General features: G+C 37.1%; 2 protein-coding genes across 3 annotated transcripts in view; one reads left to right on the top strand and one right to left on the bottom strand.

The window, feature by feature from the left end:
- Nucleotides 1-8,718, top strand: part of NUP54 (nucleoporin 54) — a gene marked incomplete at its 5' end in the record, with an annotated part of 37,776 nt that extends 29,058 nt beyond the window's left edge. For both annotated transcript variants that reach the window (XM_082838193.1, XM_082838194.1), the window contains 4 exons: nucleotides 758-865; nucleotides 4,982-5,101; nucleotides 5,637-5,747; nucleotides 7,871-8,718. In XM_082838193.1, the coding sequence (XP_082694319.1) occupies nucleotides 758-865; nucleotides 4,982-5,101; nucleotides 5,637-5,747; nucleotides 7,871-7,999 (468 nt within the window). In that variant the 3' untranslated portion in view covers nucleotides 8,000-8,718. The remainder of the gene's footprint in view (nucleotides 1-757; nucleotides 866-4,981; nucleotides 5,102-5,636; nucleotides 5,748-7,870) is intronic.
- A 2,068-nt stretch (nucleotides 8,719-10,786) lies between these two features.
- ART3 (ADP-ribosyltransferase 3 (inactive)) overlaps nucleotides 10,787-22,239 on the bottom strand; it is a gene marked incomplete at its 3' end in the record, with an annotated part of 35,783 nt that continues 24,330 nt past the window's right edge. Inside the window, 3 exon segments of the mRNA XM_082837674.1 lie at nucleotides 10,787-10,923; nucleotides 19,427-19,459; nucleotides 20,315-20,347. Coding sequence (XP_082693800.1) covers nucleotides 10,787-10,923; nucleotides 19,427-19,459; nucleotides 20,315-20,347 — 203 coding nt within the window.

The following is a 22,239-nucleotide window of genomic DNA, read 5'->3' as shown; positions in this document are numbered from 1 at the left end:
AAGGTTAAGACTTTCATAAGGTGGAACAGTAGGATTTCAGGCTAGGGAAAGAGCAAATCAAAGATCCAGAGACATGAAAATGTCTTCAGTTGTGTGATATCCTTCATTTTCCCCTCCACTGTGAGCATATCCCTCCATAATATTCCTTTACAATTGATATTGGACTATATACTACATTTTAGGCCCCTCCTGCAAGTCACTTTATAGATCTTAACTTTTTCCATTAATGGCCTGGTTGTTGGCTCTGTTCTACAGTATTATTTCAAGTTCCTTAATTATTTCTGAAGTGTATTATTATTTTTTTTTTTTTTGCGGTACGTGGGCCTCTCACTGTTGTGGCCTCTCCCGTTGCGGAGCACAGGCTCCGGACGCGCAGGCTCAGTGGCCATGGCTCACAGGCCCAGCCGCTCCGTGGCATGTGGGATCTTCCTGGACCGGGGCACAAACCTGCGTCCCCTGCATCAGCAGGCGGACTCTCAACCACTGCGCCACAAGGGAAGCCCAACAAGTATATTATTTTTCTATACGCTTTGCCTCATCACTAAATTTTCTGGAGCTCTAAAGAAATTTTTGAATGGTACTTTTTAATTTTTAAATGTACAAAAGGGGAAGAAATATAAAAGGAGATTTAAAGGAAAGGACTTTATATTTTGAAAGATGAATCTTAGGCTTATTTTTTGCATGTAGGTAAACCTGATAAATAGCTGTGATACCTATATTTGATTTACCTTAAAAATTTTTTTTTTTAAAAAAACAGATCATATCTGAAGATATTGGTGAATTACAGAAGAATCAAACTACAACTATGGCCAAAATTGCACAATACAAGAGGAAACTCATGGACCTTTCCCATAGAACCTTACAGGTAGTAATTTGGACTTTTTCCAACATTTATAAGACTTGTATACATGATGGAAATGCTAAATATGGATTTTTACAATAGAAAAAAACAGACTAAAAGGAAATAACAATAATAGTCTGAAACCGAAAGTACCAAACTTTCTCATTAAAACCTAGAAGTTGGAGGAGAGATCTTACAGGACTGGGTGAAGAACGTGAAAATATCCTAAAATTAGCATTTTATTGAGAGGGTGGGGGGAAAGCAGTGAAAAAAAAAAAATCACCGTGGTGCAAGAAAAGTATGCATCAGATCATTAATATCTGGTTTTCATAAAAATAGTAGAAAAATACAGTTTTGATTTTGAGTGCTAGAAAAGGGAGTGTAACTGTTAATGAATGAAAAACAATAGAACTTGCAAATTAACAAGAGGAAGTAAAAGAATGAATGGCAACAAAAGTTGAAATTATCATGAAAACAAACATTATATAGCAGAATCAATGGGATACAGCAAAAGCTGCACTCAGAGGACAATTTATAACCTTAAATCTTCATTTTTAAAAGTACAAATACAAAAAGTAAAGAACTTAGTACTGATCTTAAGTTAGAAAAATACTATTGATAAGTCAACAGAAACCAATAAGAGAGAAATAAAGATAAAGTGAAATAAATTTTAAAAATTAATCATAATAGAAAGATTAAATGGAAAAGCTGTTTCTTTGAAAAAACCATTAAGGGACTTTGCTGGTGGCCCAGTGGCTAAGACTTCCATGCTCCCAATGCAGGGGGCCTGGGTTTGATCCCTGGTCAGGGAACTATATCCCATATGCTGCAGCTGTGGGTTCGCATGCTGCAACTAAAGATCCTGCACGCTGCAACTAAAAGATCCCACGTGCTGCAAGTAAAAGATTCTGCATGCCGCAACTAAGACCCGGCACAGCCAAATAAATAAATAATTTAAGAAGAAAAAAAGACCATTAAAATGGCAAAACATGAGTATGAAGAAGGTAAAGAAAAATTAGAAGTGAGAAAGGAGACATTATCACAGATATACACAAGAGAATAAGAAAATACTGCAATGGAATTCACAGCAGTAAACTGAGAAGTTAGAGAAAACAGATGATTTTCTAGCAAAATTGATCTACAGAGAAAAATCTTAAATAGACAAATACCATAGAAGCAATTGGGAAAGTTATTAAAGATCAACCATGGAAAAAGCACCAAGGTCAGATAGTGTCATTGCTGAATTTTGTCTAACCATTAAAGAGCTAATTCCAAAGTTACTTTATTTCAGACAAAATGAAAAATATGGATTTTTTTAAACAGTTTGAGATATAATTCATATACCATACAATTCACCTGTTTAATGTAATTTAGTGATTTTTAGTATATTCATAGTTTTGTACAACCATCACCACAGTCAGTTTTAGAACATTTTTATCACTCTAAAAACAAACTCCATACCCATTAGCAGCAACTCCCCATTTCATCCCCAACCCCCCCAGCCCTAGGCAACCACTTTCTGTTTGTATGGATTTGCCTCTTTTGGACACTTCATATAAATGAAATCATATGGTATGTGGTATTTTTTGACTGGCTTTCTCTCACATAGCATAATATTTTCAAGGTTCATTCATGTTGTAGCATGTAATAGCACTTCATTCCTCTTTATTGATGAATAATATTTCATTGTAGGACTATACAACATTTTAATTTATTCATCAATTGATAAACATTTTGGTTGTTTCCACTTTTTGGCTAGTATGAATAATGTTGCTATTAACGCTTGTGTACAAGTATTTGTGTGGATTTATGCTTTTGTTTCTCTTGGATGCGTAAACCTAGGATGAGAATTGCTTGGTCATGTGGTAACTCTTATGTTCAACTTTTTGAAGAACTACCAAATTGTTTCTCAGAGCAGTGGCAGCATTTTACATCTCTGTTTTTAGTACCCCAAAACAAAAATTTATAAAGCAGATAATTCTAGTAGAGATGCAAATTATGCTAAGCAAAAGAAGCCAGACTGAAAGGCTACATATGGTACGATTCCATTTATATGATTCATGCAAAAGGTACAACTGGAGGTGGGTAACAGATCAGTAGTTGCTAGGAGCAGGAGGTAAGGGAGAGGAGGCTACAGGAGGCAGGAGGGAACTTTTGGGGGTGATGGAAATGTTCTGTATCTTGACTGTGATGATGGGAACTTGTGTTTGTCCAAATACATAGAACTGTCCACCTAAAAAGGGTCAATTTTGTTGTATGTGGATTATACCTCAATAAATCTGACCAAAGAAAACAAATGCAGAAATTCTAAATGAAATATAAGTGAAGAGAATCCAGCTATTTATCAAATTTCTAAAGGAATATACTTTGAGTAAGGTTTATTTCAGGAATAGAGGGTTGGTTTTATAAAAGGATATCTATCAACATAATTTATCATAGCAACACATGGAAAATCTATGTTTTCATAAATGTAATGAGCAGGGTAGTTAACTAGTATAAACATTGAAAAGAGATCATCTCTTTTTGCTGATGACATGATTGTCTATCTAGAAAACCCAAGGAAATAAACTATAGAATTAATGTGGCAAGATGGCTCAGTATGAGGTAAATGTACAAAAATCAGTGTTTCTTTATACTATTAATGGAAATAGGAAAATATTTCATTCACTATTATGAAAAAACTGTAAAATACTTAGGAATAAATTTGAGGAAAATATACAATCTGAATTAAGGTTTTCACAAATAGACAGATAAACCATATTCTTGGATGAGAAGACAATATCTACTTTATAAAATTTAAAAATGAATTACAACTTTAAAAAAATTGATTAAAATCTTTCAGTTCATAAATAAAGATAATTGTTTTGAGAATAGCTGCTGGGGGGAACAAAAAAGATAGTGAAGGGGACTTGCCTTATCCAATTTTAGAACCTATTTAAAGCTCTTGTAATCAAATCAATATGGGATTGGTGTAGGATTGGATGTAAAGATCCATAGAAAAGAATAGACAATCCAGAAATAGATGCACACGTATCTTAATATGACAAAGGTGGTATTTCAGTTCAGTGGGTTTATTTAATAAGTAATGCTAGAGTCACTGGCTATCCATCTGGAAAATAAAATTAGACCACTGTATCACACCATATACAAAAATAAGGGGTATTAAAGACTTAACTCTAAGAAATTTATGAGGCTGCATGTACAACCTAGGGACTGGAGAGACTTTTAGCTTCTTAGAAAGCCAGAAACTGTACAACAAAACTGACTATGTAAGAATTAGAAAATTTTGTATAGTAAAAGGTAACAGAAGCCATTTGTCAATAGTAAAGTGATTTCAGAAAAAGAAAAATCTGAATTTGCAAACAGCACTGATTTCAGTTGTAGTGTTTGTATTATACAGAGATCCTATAATTTGACCTAAAAAACCCCAAGTGAAATACGGGCAAAGAATGTATAAAGGCAGTTCACAGAAGAACAGATGCAAAGTAGTTCTTAACCATTAAAAGATGGTCCTTTAACATTCAAGGGGGGAATTCCCTGGTGGTCCAGTGGTTATAACTCTGTGCTTCCACTGCAGGGGGTCCAGGTTTGATCCCTGGTCGGGGAACTAACATCCTGCTAGCCGATCCCACAGGCCAAGTGGCGCGGCCAAAAAAAGAAAAAAAAAATACATTCAAGGGAATGTAGGTTTCTAAAAAAATTTGCATGATCTCTTTAATACTCATCAGGAGGATCTTTGGGAAAGCAATCTAGCAGCTTCTAAAGATTGAACACACACACTTTTAAACCCAGCAATCTCATTCCTGGGGGTCTATACCAGTAAATAAAGATATATATACAAAAATGTTTATTACAGCATTGTTCATAGTGTCAAGACTAGAAATAAAATATATGCCCCTCAAGAACACTTGAGTTTATTGATTAATAATGCATGAAAATTATGTAGTCATTAAAAGAAACAAATTAATGTAACTTGCCTAATAAAAATGGGCAAACATAATTCAAATCTTGAACTGTTAATGATTCCAACTATTGTTAGTGTATTCAGCTAATTTCTTTCAACAATTGATGTGTAATAAAATTACTTGCATAACTGAAAAGAGATGATTCTGTCGTTGTTGGTGGGTTTTCTTTGTATAGGTCCTCATCAAACAGGAAATTCAGAGGAAGAGTGGGTATGCCATCCAAGCTGATGAAGAGCAGTTGCGAGTTCAGCTAGATACAATTCAGTGTGAACTAAATGCCCCTACTCAGTTTAAGGTAAGCACTTATAAGACCATAAAGCTAGAATTTGTTTCAGGTATATCTGCAGAGGAATGTTACCTGGTCTTCAAAAAGAGGAATTTTGTATACTTTTTATTATTTGTTCTTTTTAATCAAAACTTCCTTTCTAATGTAGACTCTTAATCATGATGTTTTGGGCTTGTATTAGTGTTTCAAGTAATGTACAGAGGGAGAATTGACACCTTTAATTAGAGTAGTACCTATCCTTTTAAAATAAAACATTCTCTTTTAGAAATGTTGTGAGCAATTGTAATTCAACTCAGTATTTTTATTTATTTATTTGGTTGTGCCAGGTCTTAGTTGTGGCAGACAGGCTTCTTAGTTGCAGCTTGCCGGCTCCTTAGTTGCAGCAGGCGGGCTCCTTAGTTGTGGCATGCAAACTCTTATTTGCGGCATGCATGTGGGATCTAGTTCCCTGACCAGGGATTGAACCCGGGCCCCCTGCATTGGGAGTGCCGAGTCTTATCCACCGTGACACCAGGGAAGTCCCTCAACTCTGTATTATTTTTAGGGCCGACTGAATGAACTGATGTCCCAGATCAGGATGCAGAATCATTTTGGAGCAGTCAAATCTGAAGAAAGATATTACATAGATGCAGATCTGTTACGAGAAATCAAGCAGGTAAGTGTTGCACTAGAGTCACCTTTTAAAAAGGTGAATTCACCACTTGACATCCATTAGGATGGCTATTATCCAAAAAAAAAAAAAAACCCCAGAAAATAACAAGGGTTTAGAGGATGTGAAGAAAATGGAACCCTCATGCACTGCTAGCAGCAATGTAAAAATGGTGCATGCATCCACTGTGAAAAATGGTTCCTCAAAATATTAAACATAGAATTACAATATAGTCCAGCAATTCTGCTTCTGGGTGCATACCTAAAAGAATTGAAAGTAGGGACTCAAACAGATGATATGTATAGCCATGTTCATAGAAGCGTTATTCACAGTAGCCAAAGTGGGAGCAATCCAAGTGTCCATAGGTGGATGAATAAACAAAATATGGTATACATACAATGGAATATTAGCCTTAAAAAGGAAGGAAATTCTCACGTGCACACACTACATGGGTGAATTTTGAAGACATTATGTGAAATAAGCCAGTTTAAGAGGACAAAAGTTGTATGATTCCACTTATATGGGGTACCTAGAGTAGTCCAATTCATAGAGGGTAGAATGGTAGTTGCCAGGGGCTGAGGGGAAGGGAATGGGGAGCTAGTGTTTAATGGGTACAGAATTTCAGTTTGAGAAGATGAAAAAGTTCAACAGATAGATGGTAGTGATTGTTGCACAACATGATTTACTCAGTGCTGCTGGACTGGGCATAAAATGGTTAAAATGGACATGATATGTATATTTTCCCACCAAAAAAAAGTTAATCGTTCTCTTCCCCTGTCCCCCACATCGATGAATTCTGGGGTAATACAGACAACCGAAGTACCCTAGACCCCGCTGCTGTGTGTGGGCGGCAGCAGCAGCACCTGGGGGGTCGTTAGAAGTGCAGACGCTCAGTCCGTACTCTAGACCTCCAAAAGCTACATTTTTCAAGATCACAGAGTGATTTGTATGCACAAAGTCTGAGAAGTAACTGCTCTATATCACATATTCCCAACTTACATGATGCCACATATCAATTATAAATATGGAGAGTTACTGATCCTGTCAGCCCTCAGGGGACCTGGGTATAGGCTGGGGTAGCCGAAACCTCCAACCACTTGTCTAAGGCTCACGTTCTATGAAGAAGTTGGGACGTACCGCTCTAGCTTAGTTTCATTAGTATAAATATAGATTGGTTTAATAAAAGCTGTCCAGCCATCAGCTGTGTCTAAAAAAATATATTAAGATGGTAAACTTTGTGGAACATACTAGGTAGGATTAATTGGCGTGGCAGGTTGGTATGACCCTGAGGATTTTAGGTAGTTATAAATGTCATCAACAAGTCTGATTTTATTATGTGCTTTAGAATGGATATTGCCGTTATATGCAGCTAAAAATTAGTTTGGCTTCTGGATCTCGAAAAGTATACATACACTTGATTATATTCATATTTACAATAAAATTAACTGAGAAAGATTCCAGCATATCGGAATAAAGAACTATATAAAAGAGTTTATGCAGTAAAATTGGGAATAATACAAACACCTACCTAAGACGATGAAAAGCAGTATATTGCTTTGGAATTGAAGCATCGTGGCTCATCACCTGTATCTCAGTTTCTTTATCTGTAGAGAAGAGGTAATAATGGTACCCCCAAAGTGTGTGCTCAGAGGGATTTTAAATGAGTTAATACCCATGGAACTCTTCAAGCTGCCTTAACATCTGGGAAGGACTCTTCAAAATGCTAGCAATTGTAGTTATATCACTATTATCATCAGTCTGTACTTTAAAACATGGAAATCCTCAGTTTTCAGAATGATTATTTTGCTAGTCATCTATATTTGAGTACCTTCTTGCATTATTTTAATATACCTTTGTTTTTTATCAAAGGTTGATAAAAGGAACCTTTAAAACTCTGCATCTTTTGTAAAATTTCTGTTACAGATATTGGTCATTGTATATGATTTTATTGCTTTTTACAGTAGTATTTTACTGTATTTAAAAGTATTAGCAAAACATATAGTACAAGTGTTTAAACATGCAGATAATGAGAGCAGCCACTAAGTGCTGTGTTGCTGGAAAAATAGCCTTTTTCCTGTGAGTAGCGTGCAGTTTAATAAATACATTGATATTTTTTAAATCCCTTCTAGCATTTGAAACAACAACAGGAAGGCCTTAGCCACTTGATTAGCATCATAAAAGATGACTTAGAAGATATCAAGTTGGTAGAACATGGATTGAATGAAACCATCCACATCAGAGGTGGTGTCTTCAGTTGACAGACAGTTCACAAACTTGTGTTAAAGGTTTGTGAAATACATTTTCTTGTTATATCAGACCTTCCTTAAGAATGAAACTAACCACGTGGAGGGGGAAAGAAAGAAAACAATCCTCTCTCCTGACTTGGTTTTTGAGAAGGTTCCTGACAAATTATTAGTCATCAAATCTGAAATAACTGTCACTTCACTGCTCTTCAGAGATAGCCTTTGAAAGATTTACACCTAAAAGCTGTAATTACTTTAAAAAAGAAGTACATAATTACCAAAAATATTTCCTATTGTATATTTTTACAACAGCATTCTTCTTAAAAATAATCATTGTTTAATGATTATTCTCCATTGAGCCTGTACTCTGCTCTCCATAGCAAGTAAATAGGAAATGTCTACTTTGCACATAACAAACTGTATAATTACTTGGCTGTTGGAGATTTGTACTTCAGAATGTAAATGTATGTCAGTTTTTATATTTGTGAATTCATCTGTGGGAGGAGTAAAGAAAATCCAAGAGTATTTAATGATTAATGTGGTTTTCTTTTCATTCTATAAAGATTTGAAAATATATTTTTATATTATTTTACTTATTTGGAATTTACAGAACACACCTAAGCAATTAGGATATAACAAAATTACATTTTATCATTTTTACAACTTTTTTTTAAACATTTTTATTTCTAAAAAAGATGAAAAGTTATAAATAAATTCTTGATTATAATTACTTTTATATAATTCTGTCTGGTGCTTTATTTGGCTCTGGGAGAATGGCCATTCACGTCCACACAAATATTAAATCATAATCACAGCTCAAGAATTTCAGTTTTAACCTGGCTTTAAGTCTGACTTTACCCTCTAAGGAAAGTATATCAATACTGATATATTTTGACTAGGGTACAGCAAATAAAAATTACTTCCTATATCATCCAGGATAAAGAATTCTCTAATACATCAAAAGTATCTGAAAACACTGGAAAATGTGAATTAGACATGATAATGTGCAATAGTGATTCTTTAACAACTAGATAATTTTAAACAATTTTTCTGACTACAAACTGCACACCTGGGCTGCATCATTTTGGCCCCTCTTGGAATGCTTTAACTCTGCATTTCTGCCTAATGCTTTGTCTTATGATGAGAGGTGTTAAAAGAAACAGCCCCATGAACCGTGCCACTGTGTTTATTATGAGGATGGCAAGGAGTGTGCTGCACTGTACATCCAGAGGCCTCCCTCTGAGATCCCACTGAAGGAATCTGTCAAGATGCAGACTAGCTAACAAACAGTTGTGTAGGAGACACAAACAAGGTTCACGGGGCTGTTTCTTATAACACCTCTCATCTTTCTCATCCATGTAGCCGAATGTGGAAGGAGTTTGCCCCTCTGCACACCCTCTCACTGTAGGAAGAGCTGGTGATCTAATAGATGAGACCTGTTACTCATTGAGCCACATTCTCTGTTGGGCAGATGGCTAGTCATGCATAGCATGCTTACTTCTCTAGCCTTTCATTTTTTGTCCTCTCGTATTGTTAGGTTTCTAATTTCACAAGCCCTAGATAGGGCGCGGGGTCTGCCTTTTAAAGACAGGCCCAGTTAGCCTCCTAAGTTTTGATCCTGCTGGTGACTACATGTGTAAGGCAAGGCCTGTGGTCCTTGTTCATGTAGCTGGTTAGATAACTGGACTTGGTCTGTACCTGAGTTGTGTTCCAAGCAACTGATAACCAAGTTCTAGATTTGGGTGGAAATGAGAAGAAAAGACCAACCTTGGCCCCTGGACTAAGTTGTGTTCTCCAGCACAATTTATAGACGTTCTGTGAACTGGTTCTTGTGGTAAGTCCACTCAAAATTCTGAACATGAAGAGAGGTAAATGGTAGAATTAAAGCACACCGAACCCCTAACAAACACCTAGTTGAGCTTTCATGTAGTTTTTCTGAATCTCTGAAAGTGGCCTTAAGTCCTTTTTGGAAACACTGGCAGTGTAAACAAGTGTCAGTTACCAAAGCCCATGCCTAAATCAATTACTTTTCAACCACCACAGTACCTGGGGTAAAAGACTACTGTACTGTACTGTACTCATTTTCCTTGCTTATTGAGCCCACATATTCATTCAGTACTGTCTGCCTTCCTGGGTTAACATGAGGTTCAAGTTAGGGACTACGTATGTGAAATACTTGGTAAACTGTTGTGTTTATAACAATATAAGGTGTTCATATATAGAAGGAAAATGAAGAGACTGAAAGAATACACTATTTGAAAAGAAGTCAAAGTTTGATCCTTTAAAGATAAGTAGAACACCTTTAAATTCTAATTAGGAATTAAATTCAGGTTAACCATTAGCATTACTGACATTTTAATATCTAGCAATTCTACTGAAATTATAGCTAATAATTTTAAAGTCTTATTGAATTAAATCAAAAATATACAGTTTTTTGCAATTGTAAGATTAATATAGAAATAAGTGAAAAATGAATTCTGTGACATCTGGGTCAGCTACCTGAATTTGTTAATTACATTAATATGTAATTCTCATTTTATCGAATGACTTTGGCCAACAAGTGAAAAATACATCACTCCTTTTGATGATTTCTGTGGGATGCCTGTAGCATATTTCAAGTAATAAAGAATGTATCAAAAAAGCTAGTCTGTCTTGAAACTTGTTTACCTTGAAATTATCAGAATCTCAGTGTTTGAAAGTATTGAAGCACAAACATCTCTCTACCGTTCTGTACTAAAGCACTCGAGTCTAATAAATAAATAAATCAGCGCCCCCGCCCCCCCCAAAATTAAAAAGAATGTATCAGACTACAGAGCAACAGAGATTTAGAGCAGAAACACTGATTAAAATGATGAATGTCCCAAACGGTGGAAGGAGCATTTTGCCAGATGATGCGGAGGTATGGGTTTTGGGACCTGGAACTGGACCTGGAGCTGGAGCTGTTAATGAGAAGACATAGTCATTGACACATGTCATTTTTAGTATCAAGTTTCATCCACCTACACCATATATCCTGAATATGTGAACATCCAGGTTGAGTTTTACATGAAGTAATTCTAACCAGGACAACTTTAAAATAAATATAGTTCATTACAGATTTGGGGCTATATTTTCATATACATCATCAGGGTGTGCTGATCTAGGTTTTATCTAAGATTTCACAGGCTTTTTAGTATCTATGTAGACAAGGTAGTTTTTTTGTTCAAGTTCTCTAGAATTTCTTGGCAATTTAAACTTTTCATTTTCTGTATATGCAAGATGAAGTTTAATTCTGTGTCTTTTCTATTTCAAGATAGTATATTTCATATGCATATTCTACCAATATACAGTGTAATATTTTACAGTGTAAAAAATTGCATTTTTTAAACAGCCCTGCAAGCTGATAAAAAAATTTTTTTCCCTCTATACATAAAACACTACTCTGGAGAAAACTGCTTCCCTTTCACCTGAACTAGTGGAGAGAGGTACAGTGGAGTCCAGCCATCTCAGGATGGTCTGTTTCACACTGCCCTTAACTCAGATATCTGACTTCTGGCTGTGTTTTGGTTTAGACTGTACAAGGGAAGACTGATTGGAAATATCCAAATGGGATCACCACTCACATAAGTGAAACCAAGAGAAATAACTAGTAAATGTTATAAAAACCTTCAACTCATAAATTTACTTGCCATAATTATAAACGTGCAGTTATATGTATACAGATGGGGAAAACGGACAGGCAGATGCACTCATGCATTAGTTTGTTACTAGAGAGCAGTGGTTCGCAAGGGGGCTGCATTGCCCCCTAAGGCAGTTTGGAAATTTGTCAGAGTATATTTTTGATTGTCACGGCACTGGGGTGGAAGTAGAGGGCTAGTATCCTGCAGTGCTCTCGACAGTCTTGCACAATGAAAAATCGACCCACTTGCACATAAATTTCAAATGCACTGCTAGACATATATATGTTAAAAACCTATTTATAATGCTCAAACCCAGAACCTAAGTTTTACATATATGCAAAATATTTGGGGGTAGTTTTAATAAACACGGGTTTCTATTCTAGTGCCCCGGTATTTCTTCACTTTCATTTTCTTGTATTTGTAAAGAATAGCTTCCAGTCCTCTCTCTTAAGTCCAGATTTCTCTGTGTAAATAAATACAATCTACTTCATGACATCTTCTAGAATAATCTAGGCATTTACATATTGAAATGTATATAATTTTGTTATATAGTTAGGACATTATATTGATTTTCTTATGGTGCAAGTGGGACTTATGTATGAATCTTATTTCAGGATACCTTTATAAAATATTTGTTCTAAAAAGGAGAATTGGGTTGCAGGGTTGAGAACCATTGCTCGAAAAAGTACAGTCTATATACATAGTTGAAAATGAGTGCTTAAGAAGCAAAATCAAGTTGCCCCCCCATTTGCACATACAAGCATTTGGATATGACATTATACATTATATATGATGCTTTAAACTCTTGAGATTTTGTTCCTTTTATTGAGAGAAAATAAATTTCTCAGTTTTTCTGTATTGCAGAAACAGACATTTATCAACTAAGGAAATGAGATATTTCTTACCAGGACTGTCGATATCTTGACTTTCGTCTTCTAAAATATAAACAGATTTTGAGTTAACTGCATTGTACACAGATTTATCCCAAAGAGAAAAATCTGATTAAATGATTAAGCTACTTTGGTTATCTCTGCGTGTGGGACTGAGGGGCAGGGCATTAGTTTTAGAGGTATAGGTGGGACTGGGGGAAGGGTTCAGTGTTTAAACATTTGCATGCTTTGAAATTTTTTACCGTGTGTGTGTGTGTGTGTGTGTGTGTGTGTGTGTTTTCATTAAAAGAAAGGTTAAACTTTGTTAAAAAAGAAGTCTTTTTTCTACGTATTGAACTCAGATTCCCAAGCACAACCATAACACTAATCATTTATTGAATGTTTACTGTGTGTCACGCATTGACCAAATGCTTTATGTACATTATTACCTTTACTTGTTACACTCCTAGTAGGTAGTAGAGTTATCCATATTATACAGAAGTTCCCCCAAACTTGCATAAAATCACAGAGGTAATCAGTGGTAGCAATGCCTGCTTTCAAACCCTCTGCTCTTACTTACTATGCTATTCTAACTCCAAATGTGTTAGCATTGAAATATTACAATATTGCCATATTGACGGCTTTGAAGCCAAATGCCAATTCTAGGAGCCCAGGTTAGAGGTGTATTTTCTATAACTACATCTAGCTGGAAGACAAGTGTCATGTGACAGAAAATGAACAAAACTTGAAAAGTTTGGGTCTTGACTGTCTCATCCTAGCCTTTGACAGGTTCCTTAACTTCCCATATTCCATGTTTCCATCTCTGAAACGGTGATAACAATATTTCTTTTATTGGATTATATGAGATCCTGTGTAAATGTTTTGACACCACTTTTTAAAAAGCCTGCACTACACACAGCTTTCTAGGAGAGAGCACAATACAAAACAGTCCCAGCAAAACTGAGTGGCCTATTTGTTGGAGGACATAGAGAGAAAGGGCACAGAATGGATGGTGCTACACTGTACGGTTCTCACACACACCTCTTTGATGATGCTATTCCTGTAACCACAGATTCTCTCACGGTAGCCTGCGCACCCTGGGAAGCCGCCTGTCCCATTCTGGAATAGGCAGGCGCAGCGGGAAGCCAACTGTCCCAGTTTCAGGTCAACTGCCTTTTTCTCTGCCTGACCCAGGGAACCGTAATAGCAGTCTGCTGCACACACTGAAGGGAGTTCTCAACATTTCCCCCTCTGGCTTGCAGCCTGGGGTGTCAGAAGCTGTGCAGCTCAAGTGTCCTCTCCCCATCCCCCTTAAGATGGAGCTAACTGAACGATTATGGTAAAGGACTCAGAACCCCACGGTGCCTCCGCCCCCAGAAAAGAATTTATTACCAGGTTTTTCACCCGGTTGTAACATTTTTATTCCTAAATAAAAAAAAGATTTTCAGATAATAATAAAGGCATCTACCATTTACTCCTGTTTTAAAGCACCATTCATTTTGCCGGTACTTTTATCTCATGAGGACTTTAATCAGTCTTGCAAGACAGAAATTTTCTTCATTGTACAGACGTGGGAGCAGAGGTGCAGAAAAGTGAAATAAAGTTACCTCTACACAAAGTTACCCAGAGGAGAGACTTCATGAAGTTGGGTCTGTCTGTCCACACAGACCAGACCGTGTTCACCCTCCACATGCTGCTCAGCAGCTGCCTTTCAGGCAGCCGGGGCGCCTACTAAGGTGCCAGCGAGAGTACTATGCAATCTCAGGTCCCGCGAGCTGAAGAGATGTAGACACGCGAAGTGTGTCATCAGTGTCATTAGAGGTTCACTTCAAAGTCGCGGCCAAGTAAGTCCAACAGTACCAATCTGGGTGAATATAAAAGTATTGCTGGAACCTCTCTCTCCGGGTCTGCCAAGTGCTTTAGATCATGAACTGGGAACGGCTGTTTCTGTACACAGCACACATTATCCAAAGGCAGCAGTGTGAGGCAAACTCAGTACTGTGCGGATGGATGTCATTTAGCAGATGCCAACAATCTAATTTCCCTAACAGATGATCATTCCATCATAACAGAACCTAACACAAATTATTTGCAAAACACGACATGAGCTCGGAAGCAGGACTGAACCATTAGATAGGGGCTTGCGCCCTGAGATTTTGTGTTTTTATAGTCCTTACAGATATCCCTATAAGGTAACATGACATGTGTTAGCCACCTTTGAAAGACGACAAGTCTGAGGCCTAGAGAAGTCTTATTACTGTCCATAGCTCTCTGGTAAAATATTAATGTCCACTTTTTTTTTTTTAACTTCTTGTCTCAGGAAAAAAATTAAGTTTGAGGACCGTTTCATTTTCTTCCTCCCCTGTAAGCGTGAGTTCTGAGGCCCTTTTGACTTGACAGGAGTCATACTGTTCAGTTTCTCTGGCCACAGAAACTCAAGGCCCCACCCTCAGCAACAGCCTCATACTTTTAAAATACCTGCTTTCATGGTTATATCTTGAAGGTAGGTTAAATGTGTCATGATAAGTATACTGGAAAAACACTAGAGGAACCACAAGTTTTAAGAAACAGGTACTTGGTCATAAGGTAAGAGACCTGAGTCCTTCACTCACTCACGTGATCTTGTTGTGCAAAGTACTTAGCCTCCCTTGCGTATCTAATGGTGACAATTATATCTATGCTCCCCGGATTGGCAGCTTCCTCTCCAGCATGCCTAACATTGCTTACCAGGTAGTGAAAAAGGTTCTGGAGTTTTCATTCCTACGTGAGAAAGAAATTTTCAGTGACTTGCAGTTTGTTCCAGTGAGTACAATTTCCAAACTCCTTCTCGTCTCATGAACTCAAGAGATACAAGCACCAAAGGTCCCACTGCACTGTAGTTTCCGGCTTTTTACTTGAAAGTTCTGGCTACATGAACCCTCACTGTGCAAATCCATGCCAAACTCAGAGGAGCCTTCTGCCATGGTGCCTCATTAAGTCTGCCTCTATGCCAGGAGAGTACTATGCTTAGTTACCTGGCGATCCTAGATGCTGAGATGTTATTAGCCAAAGCTAACAGTTAGCTTTTGCATGAAGTTGAAGTTTCTTTTGAGTACCTTTAGCTATAGAATCTAAGGCTGGACTGCATGCATCCAGGTCCCAGCAGCCTTGCCCTCAGCCATGCCCCCAGCAGAGCTAACTTTCCTGCTCCAGGAAGGCATGAACACTAGGGAGGAAAGGTACTTTTCTACTCTCTTCCCCAGCTAAATCTTTGTAGAATGACTGGTAGGCGGCAGTAAGCGAAATATTAATGAATAATAATCTCATGACAACATTCGCTTTAATACACGGGGAGATCCTTCTCTTCTCATACTTTGGCCAAGAAAGCAAACAAAGCTGTCTTACCAGGTATTTGGGTGGCTTCTTGGCTCTTCACACCTGAAGACAGAAATGAATATTGGTTAGTGTTAATCAACTATCTTGCACTGTTAATGCTCCCTTTGGTCTATACCTCCCCCATCTTCAACCCCACCCACCCCACCCCCCCAAAAAAAGGAAAAAGAAAACAGTAACAACAAAACCACCTTTCAATTGCTCTTCACTCTCTAACTGGACAAAGCCCAGACTCCTTATGGTGGAGTTCAAGAACTTCATTATCTGACCAACCTTATCTTCATAAGGCAGTCAGTCCCAGTACATTGGTTTTTAAATGAAATAGTACTGGGTCTAAGACTCTGCTTGGTTTAGCTCTATTGTCATTATAGTTATTAGCTCTGTGATTGCGCAGGCTTAATCCCTCTGACCTTCATTTCCTTATTTACGCAAAAGAAATACCTTGTAGGTTTGTAGTAAGTGGTGATTAAAGGTGATATATTATAAAACTGTTCAGTACATTACTGCATGGAACATAATAATCTCTCAATAATTAGAGTCCCTCTGTTTTTTAACTTATTCCTCAAACTCTCCATGTCCAGTAACGTCCTTAGTTCTAGGAGTCCTCATGCCCCCTTCTAACCTTGTAGCTAGTCTCTGAGAGTAAGTAGAAGATCACTTACCAGGTAAGACTGTGGACTCCTGGCTTTTCATTCCTGAAGATGAGAATAGGAAATATTTAGTGATAAACGCAGTAAGCTTGAAAATTTAACCTTATATTTATATAGCTATTTACAGTGGAAATCTCTAAAAGCTTTGAGAGATGACCCACTCTCAAAGCTGTTAGAGTTTTGGGGAAAAGGGAAAGAGATTTAACCCACTGGTGCCTAACTTACTGTGAGAACTATGGCTAGTGATCCAGGCACTCTCCTAGATTAAGCAAAATATCTCTTGTTGATTTTTTTTTAGACTCTGACCTACATTTGTCATGATTTATTTTTAAAAATGAAACTTTCATAATCCCAGATATCAGAGCTATTCAGTCTTAATATTTTGGTATATTTCCTGTCTCTTTGCTATATATATATATATGTACATGCTCATATATATTTTTTACTATTTTTCTCAGTTTTATTGAGATATAATTGACATAAAACACTGTATAAGTTTATGGTATACAGCATAATGACTTGAGTTACATATATTGTGACAGGATTACCACAATAAGTTTAATTAACATCCGGCATCTCATGCAGATACCAAAAAAAAAAAAGGAAAAAATGTTTTTTTTTCCTTGTGATGAGAACTCTTAGGATCTATTCTCTTAACAGCTTTCAAATACACCACACAGCTGTTAACTATAGTCATGTTGCACATTACATCCCCTGTACTTATTTATCTTATAACTGGAAGTTTGTACCATTTGACATTTTAAAATAAATTTGATAGTATACTCCATATGCTGTTTTTATCCTATCTTTTAAAAAAATTTTATTGGAGTATAGCTGATTTACAATGTTTTAGTTTCAGGTGTACAGCAAAGTGAATCTGTTATATATATATACATATAGCCACTCTTTTTTAGATTCTTTTCCCATATAGGCCATTACAGAGTACTGAGTAGAGTTTGTTTTATCCTTTTTTTATTGTCACTGTATTATAAGTACTTTCTCATATCTTTAGATATTTTTCAAAAACATGGTTTTTAAATTGGTTAGTGTTTCATAGTATGGATATAATTTATTTAACAATACCCAACTGTTGGATACTAATGTTATTTATAAATTTTGGCTACCATAACACTGCATAAACATTTCTGTACATATTTTGTACACAAATTTTTATGTTTATTCCCTTAGGACAAATATCTAAAAGTGTTATAGCTAGGTTAAAAGGTATGGACGTTTTTAAGGCTAGTGATACATACTATTGAAATTGTCCTCCAGAAAAGTTCCAACTTATAATCTCACCAGTAATTTATGAGAGTGTTTCTGTCCCAGCACCCTTGAAGAATATCATTTTTAAGAAAGACAAAAAAAATTTGGGAATGAGTCATACTTTGGAATATACTAAATAATCAGATGGACATAGCTAATAGCATTTGTTACTCAGATTGCTAGAAACAGAAATATATATACACATATAAAATCATTTTAATTTAGGAAAAAATGCCATTTTTCATGCTCCTGATGAACACCCTATGTTACAGAGTTTGTGGAATAATTAGTCACACCTTCTTCTATCCATGTAACAGCTAGCCTAAAGCAGAAGATAGTAAATTCTCTAGAACTAGTTTCTTATGTCATGTCTCTAACTGCTCCGCTGGGATGACCTATGGATTGTTAGATGGGAGACAGACAGAGCTGCTGGGTCGTCCTTATAAAGAAGGATATCTGGAACTCAGGAGCGTCTCTTATACACCAAACTAGTAAGCTAATGTGGGTTCTGCCTTCTTCCCACTTTTCCTTACCATGCCCACCTGCTCCCACCCTCAGGAAGCTGTCTTACAAGTGTAAGCCCCTAGAGTTTATGAAAATGTCTTACCAGGGTCTTCAAGTTTCTGGTTTTTCACACCTAAGTTACAAAAAAGAAACTCACCAGTTTTAATGATAGAACAAAGTAATTGGGAGTTACCACAGTTGGAGCAGAACTATTTTCATGTAATTATGGCCATAAAGATCCACCTGATATATCCAGTAAGCTAACGCTACTAAATTTAAGTGTCAGCCACAGTCTAAATGCACCTTGGCTAACTGGGCTGGAACATTCCTCTGGACCCTCCTACTAAGAGAAACTGTTACACACAGTAAGTCTCCTAGCGATCTCCACAAGCTAGAAAAATGTCTTTCTTGAAGAGTTAGCTGAAGCCCCTGTGAAGTGACCAGTAAAACTTGTGGCTGCCCTGCCGATAAGAAGTGTTACTAAGCAAGTCCTCAGGGGCATGAAATGCTTCACACAAGGACAGGAAATATCTTCCAAACGTCAGGTAAGCTGCATACTTAAGGAAAGGCCAGATACTTTTCTCTCTTCGATAAAGAAAAACTTACTGTAGCTACATGGGCCAAATACATAACAAGGAACTTAAATGCAAAGAAGTGATTTGGGCCATATCACCGTAAGTGGAAACTCAGGGGCTGGGGAAAGCGTCTAATCACCCAGATGTTTTAGTCAAACGACACCAAACGTCACCTTACTTGAAAAAGGCAAATGACTAACTTTTTCTACTTTCTTCTGGATGTTTGGTGTCACACAGGCTAATCTCAATCACTGAGAATAGAGCTATACATAAGAGGCCTCAGACCTGTCAAGAGTGCCTAGCCCTTCAGGTCCGCCCAGCCTTATTCCCTAGAATGGTTCCATATTGTTCAGATCTCCAGAGAGCCAACTCTCTCATTTGCAAGGGGGTAAATTTCCCCAGAATGGATTCTTTTTTTCCGCCGCATATCTGCCAGGTTACTCCTTCATATGTGCAAAGTACTCTTTTTTGTCAGCTAAGAATTGAATTTGCTGAACAGGAAAGAGCTATTAAACATCCATTATTTTTAAAAATAGAGCATACTTACCAGAGTTGTAGACACTGATGTGTTGAAAATATTCTGAAATACAAACATGTTTTCATTACATAGTACTATACTTAGATGTGAATGTCAGGTTCGGTCAAGATACAGGCAAAATATGGCAATATGAGAAATATAAAATTTCAGTCTCAAAAATAAATGGATATAGATTCATTTTAATTACTTTAAGAAGAATTCAAAGAAAAACTAGCCAGGAAGACAGCTAGAAATGGACCCTTATTTTCAAGCTATTTAAATAAATCTTCAAAAGGATCCACCCAAAGCATGCATCAGTGCAAGGCATTTCCTGTCAACTTTGGTCCAGATCTGTTGAGCCTAATTTGATAATGTTGTTCCTGACTACTCTTAGAATTCCTGTTTACCTTCCCAAATCTTCTCCATGGTCCTCTAAGAGAGACTATTTTTGTTATATTCTCCATTTTTCCCTGAGGAAGAGGAAACAGACCACATTACCGTTCTGTCTCCCCAGTCTTTCCCCTGATGAGGGAAGGAATCCTTCATCAGTCTCCCAAATATTACTTCCCAAGATGTCAAAACAAAGGAATACAAGTCTAACTCTGTGCATAGGAGTCATGGAGGGGTATTCAGGAGTCAAAGTCCTGTAATGATAGGCTAGGGTCAGAGTGGCATGGTCCCTGCCTGCCCAAGGCAAATGCAATGCTTGAAAGAACAGCCACAGGCAAGGCTGGGATAGGCTTAGGGTGGGCTCCTGTACCCTCCCCCTGAAAAGGTAGTAGCAGTAGCACAACTCAGCCTTGAGAAGACAATGGCTGACAGTATGACAGTACAGTGGGGTGGCTCTGACCTATTCCTGTGAGAAATAACACTGATAAAATTCCCATTGCAGAGATAATACTCTAGAGCGTATCTTACCCATGTTCTCAACACAATTTGCAGTTTTTAGTCCTGAAACATAAAGATAAAGTTTTATTAGTTAGACACAATCTACCTTAGTAAAGATTTCAAATTGGTCTGTGCCTATTGGTAATCTAATCTGTCAGCTCCTAGTCTATCAGACTCATAATTTAGTGGGAAGCAAATTACATTTTTGTATTCATAGTACAGTCACCAAAGAGCAGTAACTCTAGATAAAACATCTAACTTTCCTGGAATTCAGTTCCCTTATGTGTATCTTTTATTGGGAGATTGCTTCAAATGACCTCCAGAGTCCCATCCAAAGCTAACACTTTATTTATTGATGTATTTATTTTTAATAGAACTTTATTGGAGTATAATTGCTTCACAATACTGTGTTAGTTTCTGCTGTATAACAAAGTGAAAAGCTATACATATACATATTCCCCATATCCCCTCCCTCTTGAACCTCCCTCCCACCCTCCCTATCCCACACCTCTAGGTCATCACAGAGCACCGAGCTGATCTCCCTGTGCTATGCTGCTGCTTCCCACTAGCTAACTATTTGACATTTGGTAGTGTATATATGTCGATGCTACTCTCACTTCACCCCAGCTTCCTCCTCTCACCCCATGTCCTCAAGTCCATTCTCTATGTCTACATCTTTATTCCTGCCCTGCAACTAGGTTCACCAGTACCAATTTTTTTTTGGATTCCATACATATGTGTTAGCATACGATATTTGTTTTTGTCTTTCTGACTTACTTCACTCTGTATGACAGACTCTAGGTCTATCCAACTGACTACAAATAACTCAATTTCGCTCCTTTTTATGACTGAGTAACATTCCATTGTGTATATGTGCCACATCTTCTTTATCCATTCATCTGTCGATGGACATTTTCGTAGGCTCCATGCCTTGGCTATTGTAAATAGTGCTGCAATTAACATTGTGGTACATGTCTTTTTGAATTACGGTTTTCTCAGGGTATATGCCCAGTAGTGGGATTGCTGGGTCACGTGGTAGTTCTGTTTTTAGTTTTTTAAGAACCTCCATACTGTTTTCTAGTAGGTTTCTGGTGGCATCTTTAGGATTCTCTATGTATAGTATCCTGTCATCCGTAAACAGTGACAGTTTGCTACTTCTTATCCAATTTGTATTCTTTTACTTCTTTTTCTTCTCTGATGGCCATGGCTAGAACTTCCAAAACTATGTTGAATAAGAGTGGCGAGAGTGGACATCCTTGTCTTGTTCCTGATCTTAGAGGAAATGCTTTCAGTTCTTCACCATTGAATATGATGCTTGCTGTGGATTTGCCATATATGGCCTTTTTATGTTGAGGTAGGTTCCCTCTATGCCCATTTTCTGGAGAGTTTTTATCATAAATGGGTATTGAATTTTGTCAAAAACGTTTTCTGCATCTATTGAGATGATCATATGGTTTTTATTCCTTAATTTGTTATGGTGGTGTATCACATTGATTTATTTGCGTATACTGAAGAATCCTTGCATCCCTGGGATAAATTCCACTTGATCATGGTGTATGATCCTTTTAATATGTTGTTGGATTCTGTTTGCTAGTATGTTGCTCAGGATTTTTGCATCTATGTTCATCAGTGATATTGGTCTATAATTTTCTTCTTTTGTGATATCTTTGTCTGGTTTTGGTATCAGGGTGATGGTGACTTCGTAGAATGAATTTGGGAGTGTTTCTCCCTCTGCAATTTTTTGGAAGAGTTTGAGAAGGATCAGTGTTAGCTCTTCTCTAAATGTTTGATAGAATTCACCTGTGAAGCCATCTGGTCCTGGACTTTTGTTTGTTGGAAGAGCTTTAATTACCGTTTCAATTTCATTACTTGTGATTGGTCTGTTTATATTTTCTAATTCTTCCTGGTTCAGTCTTGGAAAATTCTATCTTTCTAAGAATTTGTCCATTTCTTCG

Source organism: Leucopleurus acutus, assembly GCF_964270905.1.
Source record: "Leucopleurus acutus genome assembly, chromosome: 4".
Taxonomy (NCBI): domain Eukaryota; kingdom Metazoa; phylum Chordata; class Mammalia; order Artiodactyla; family Delphinidae; genus Leucopleurus; species Leucopleurus acutus.
Note: the sequence above shows the minus strand (reverse complement) of the source record. Positions and strands in the feature narration are given on the sequence as shown.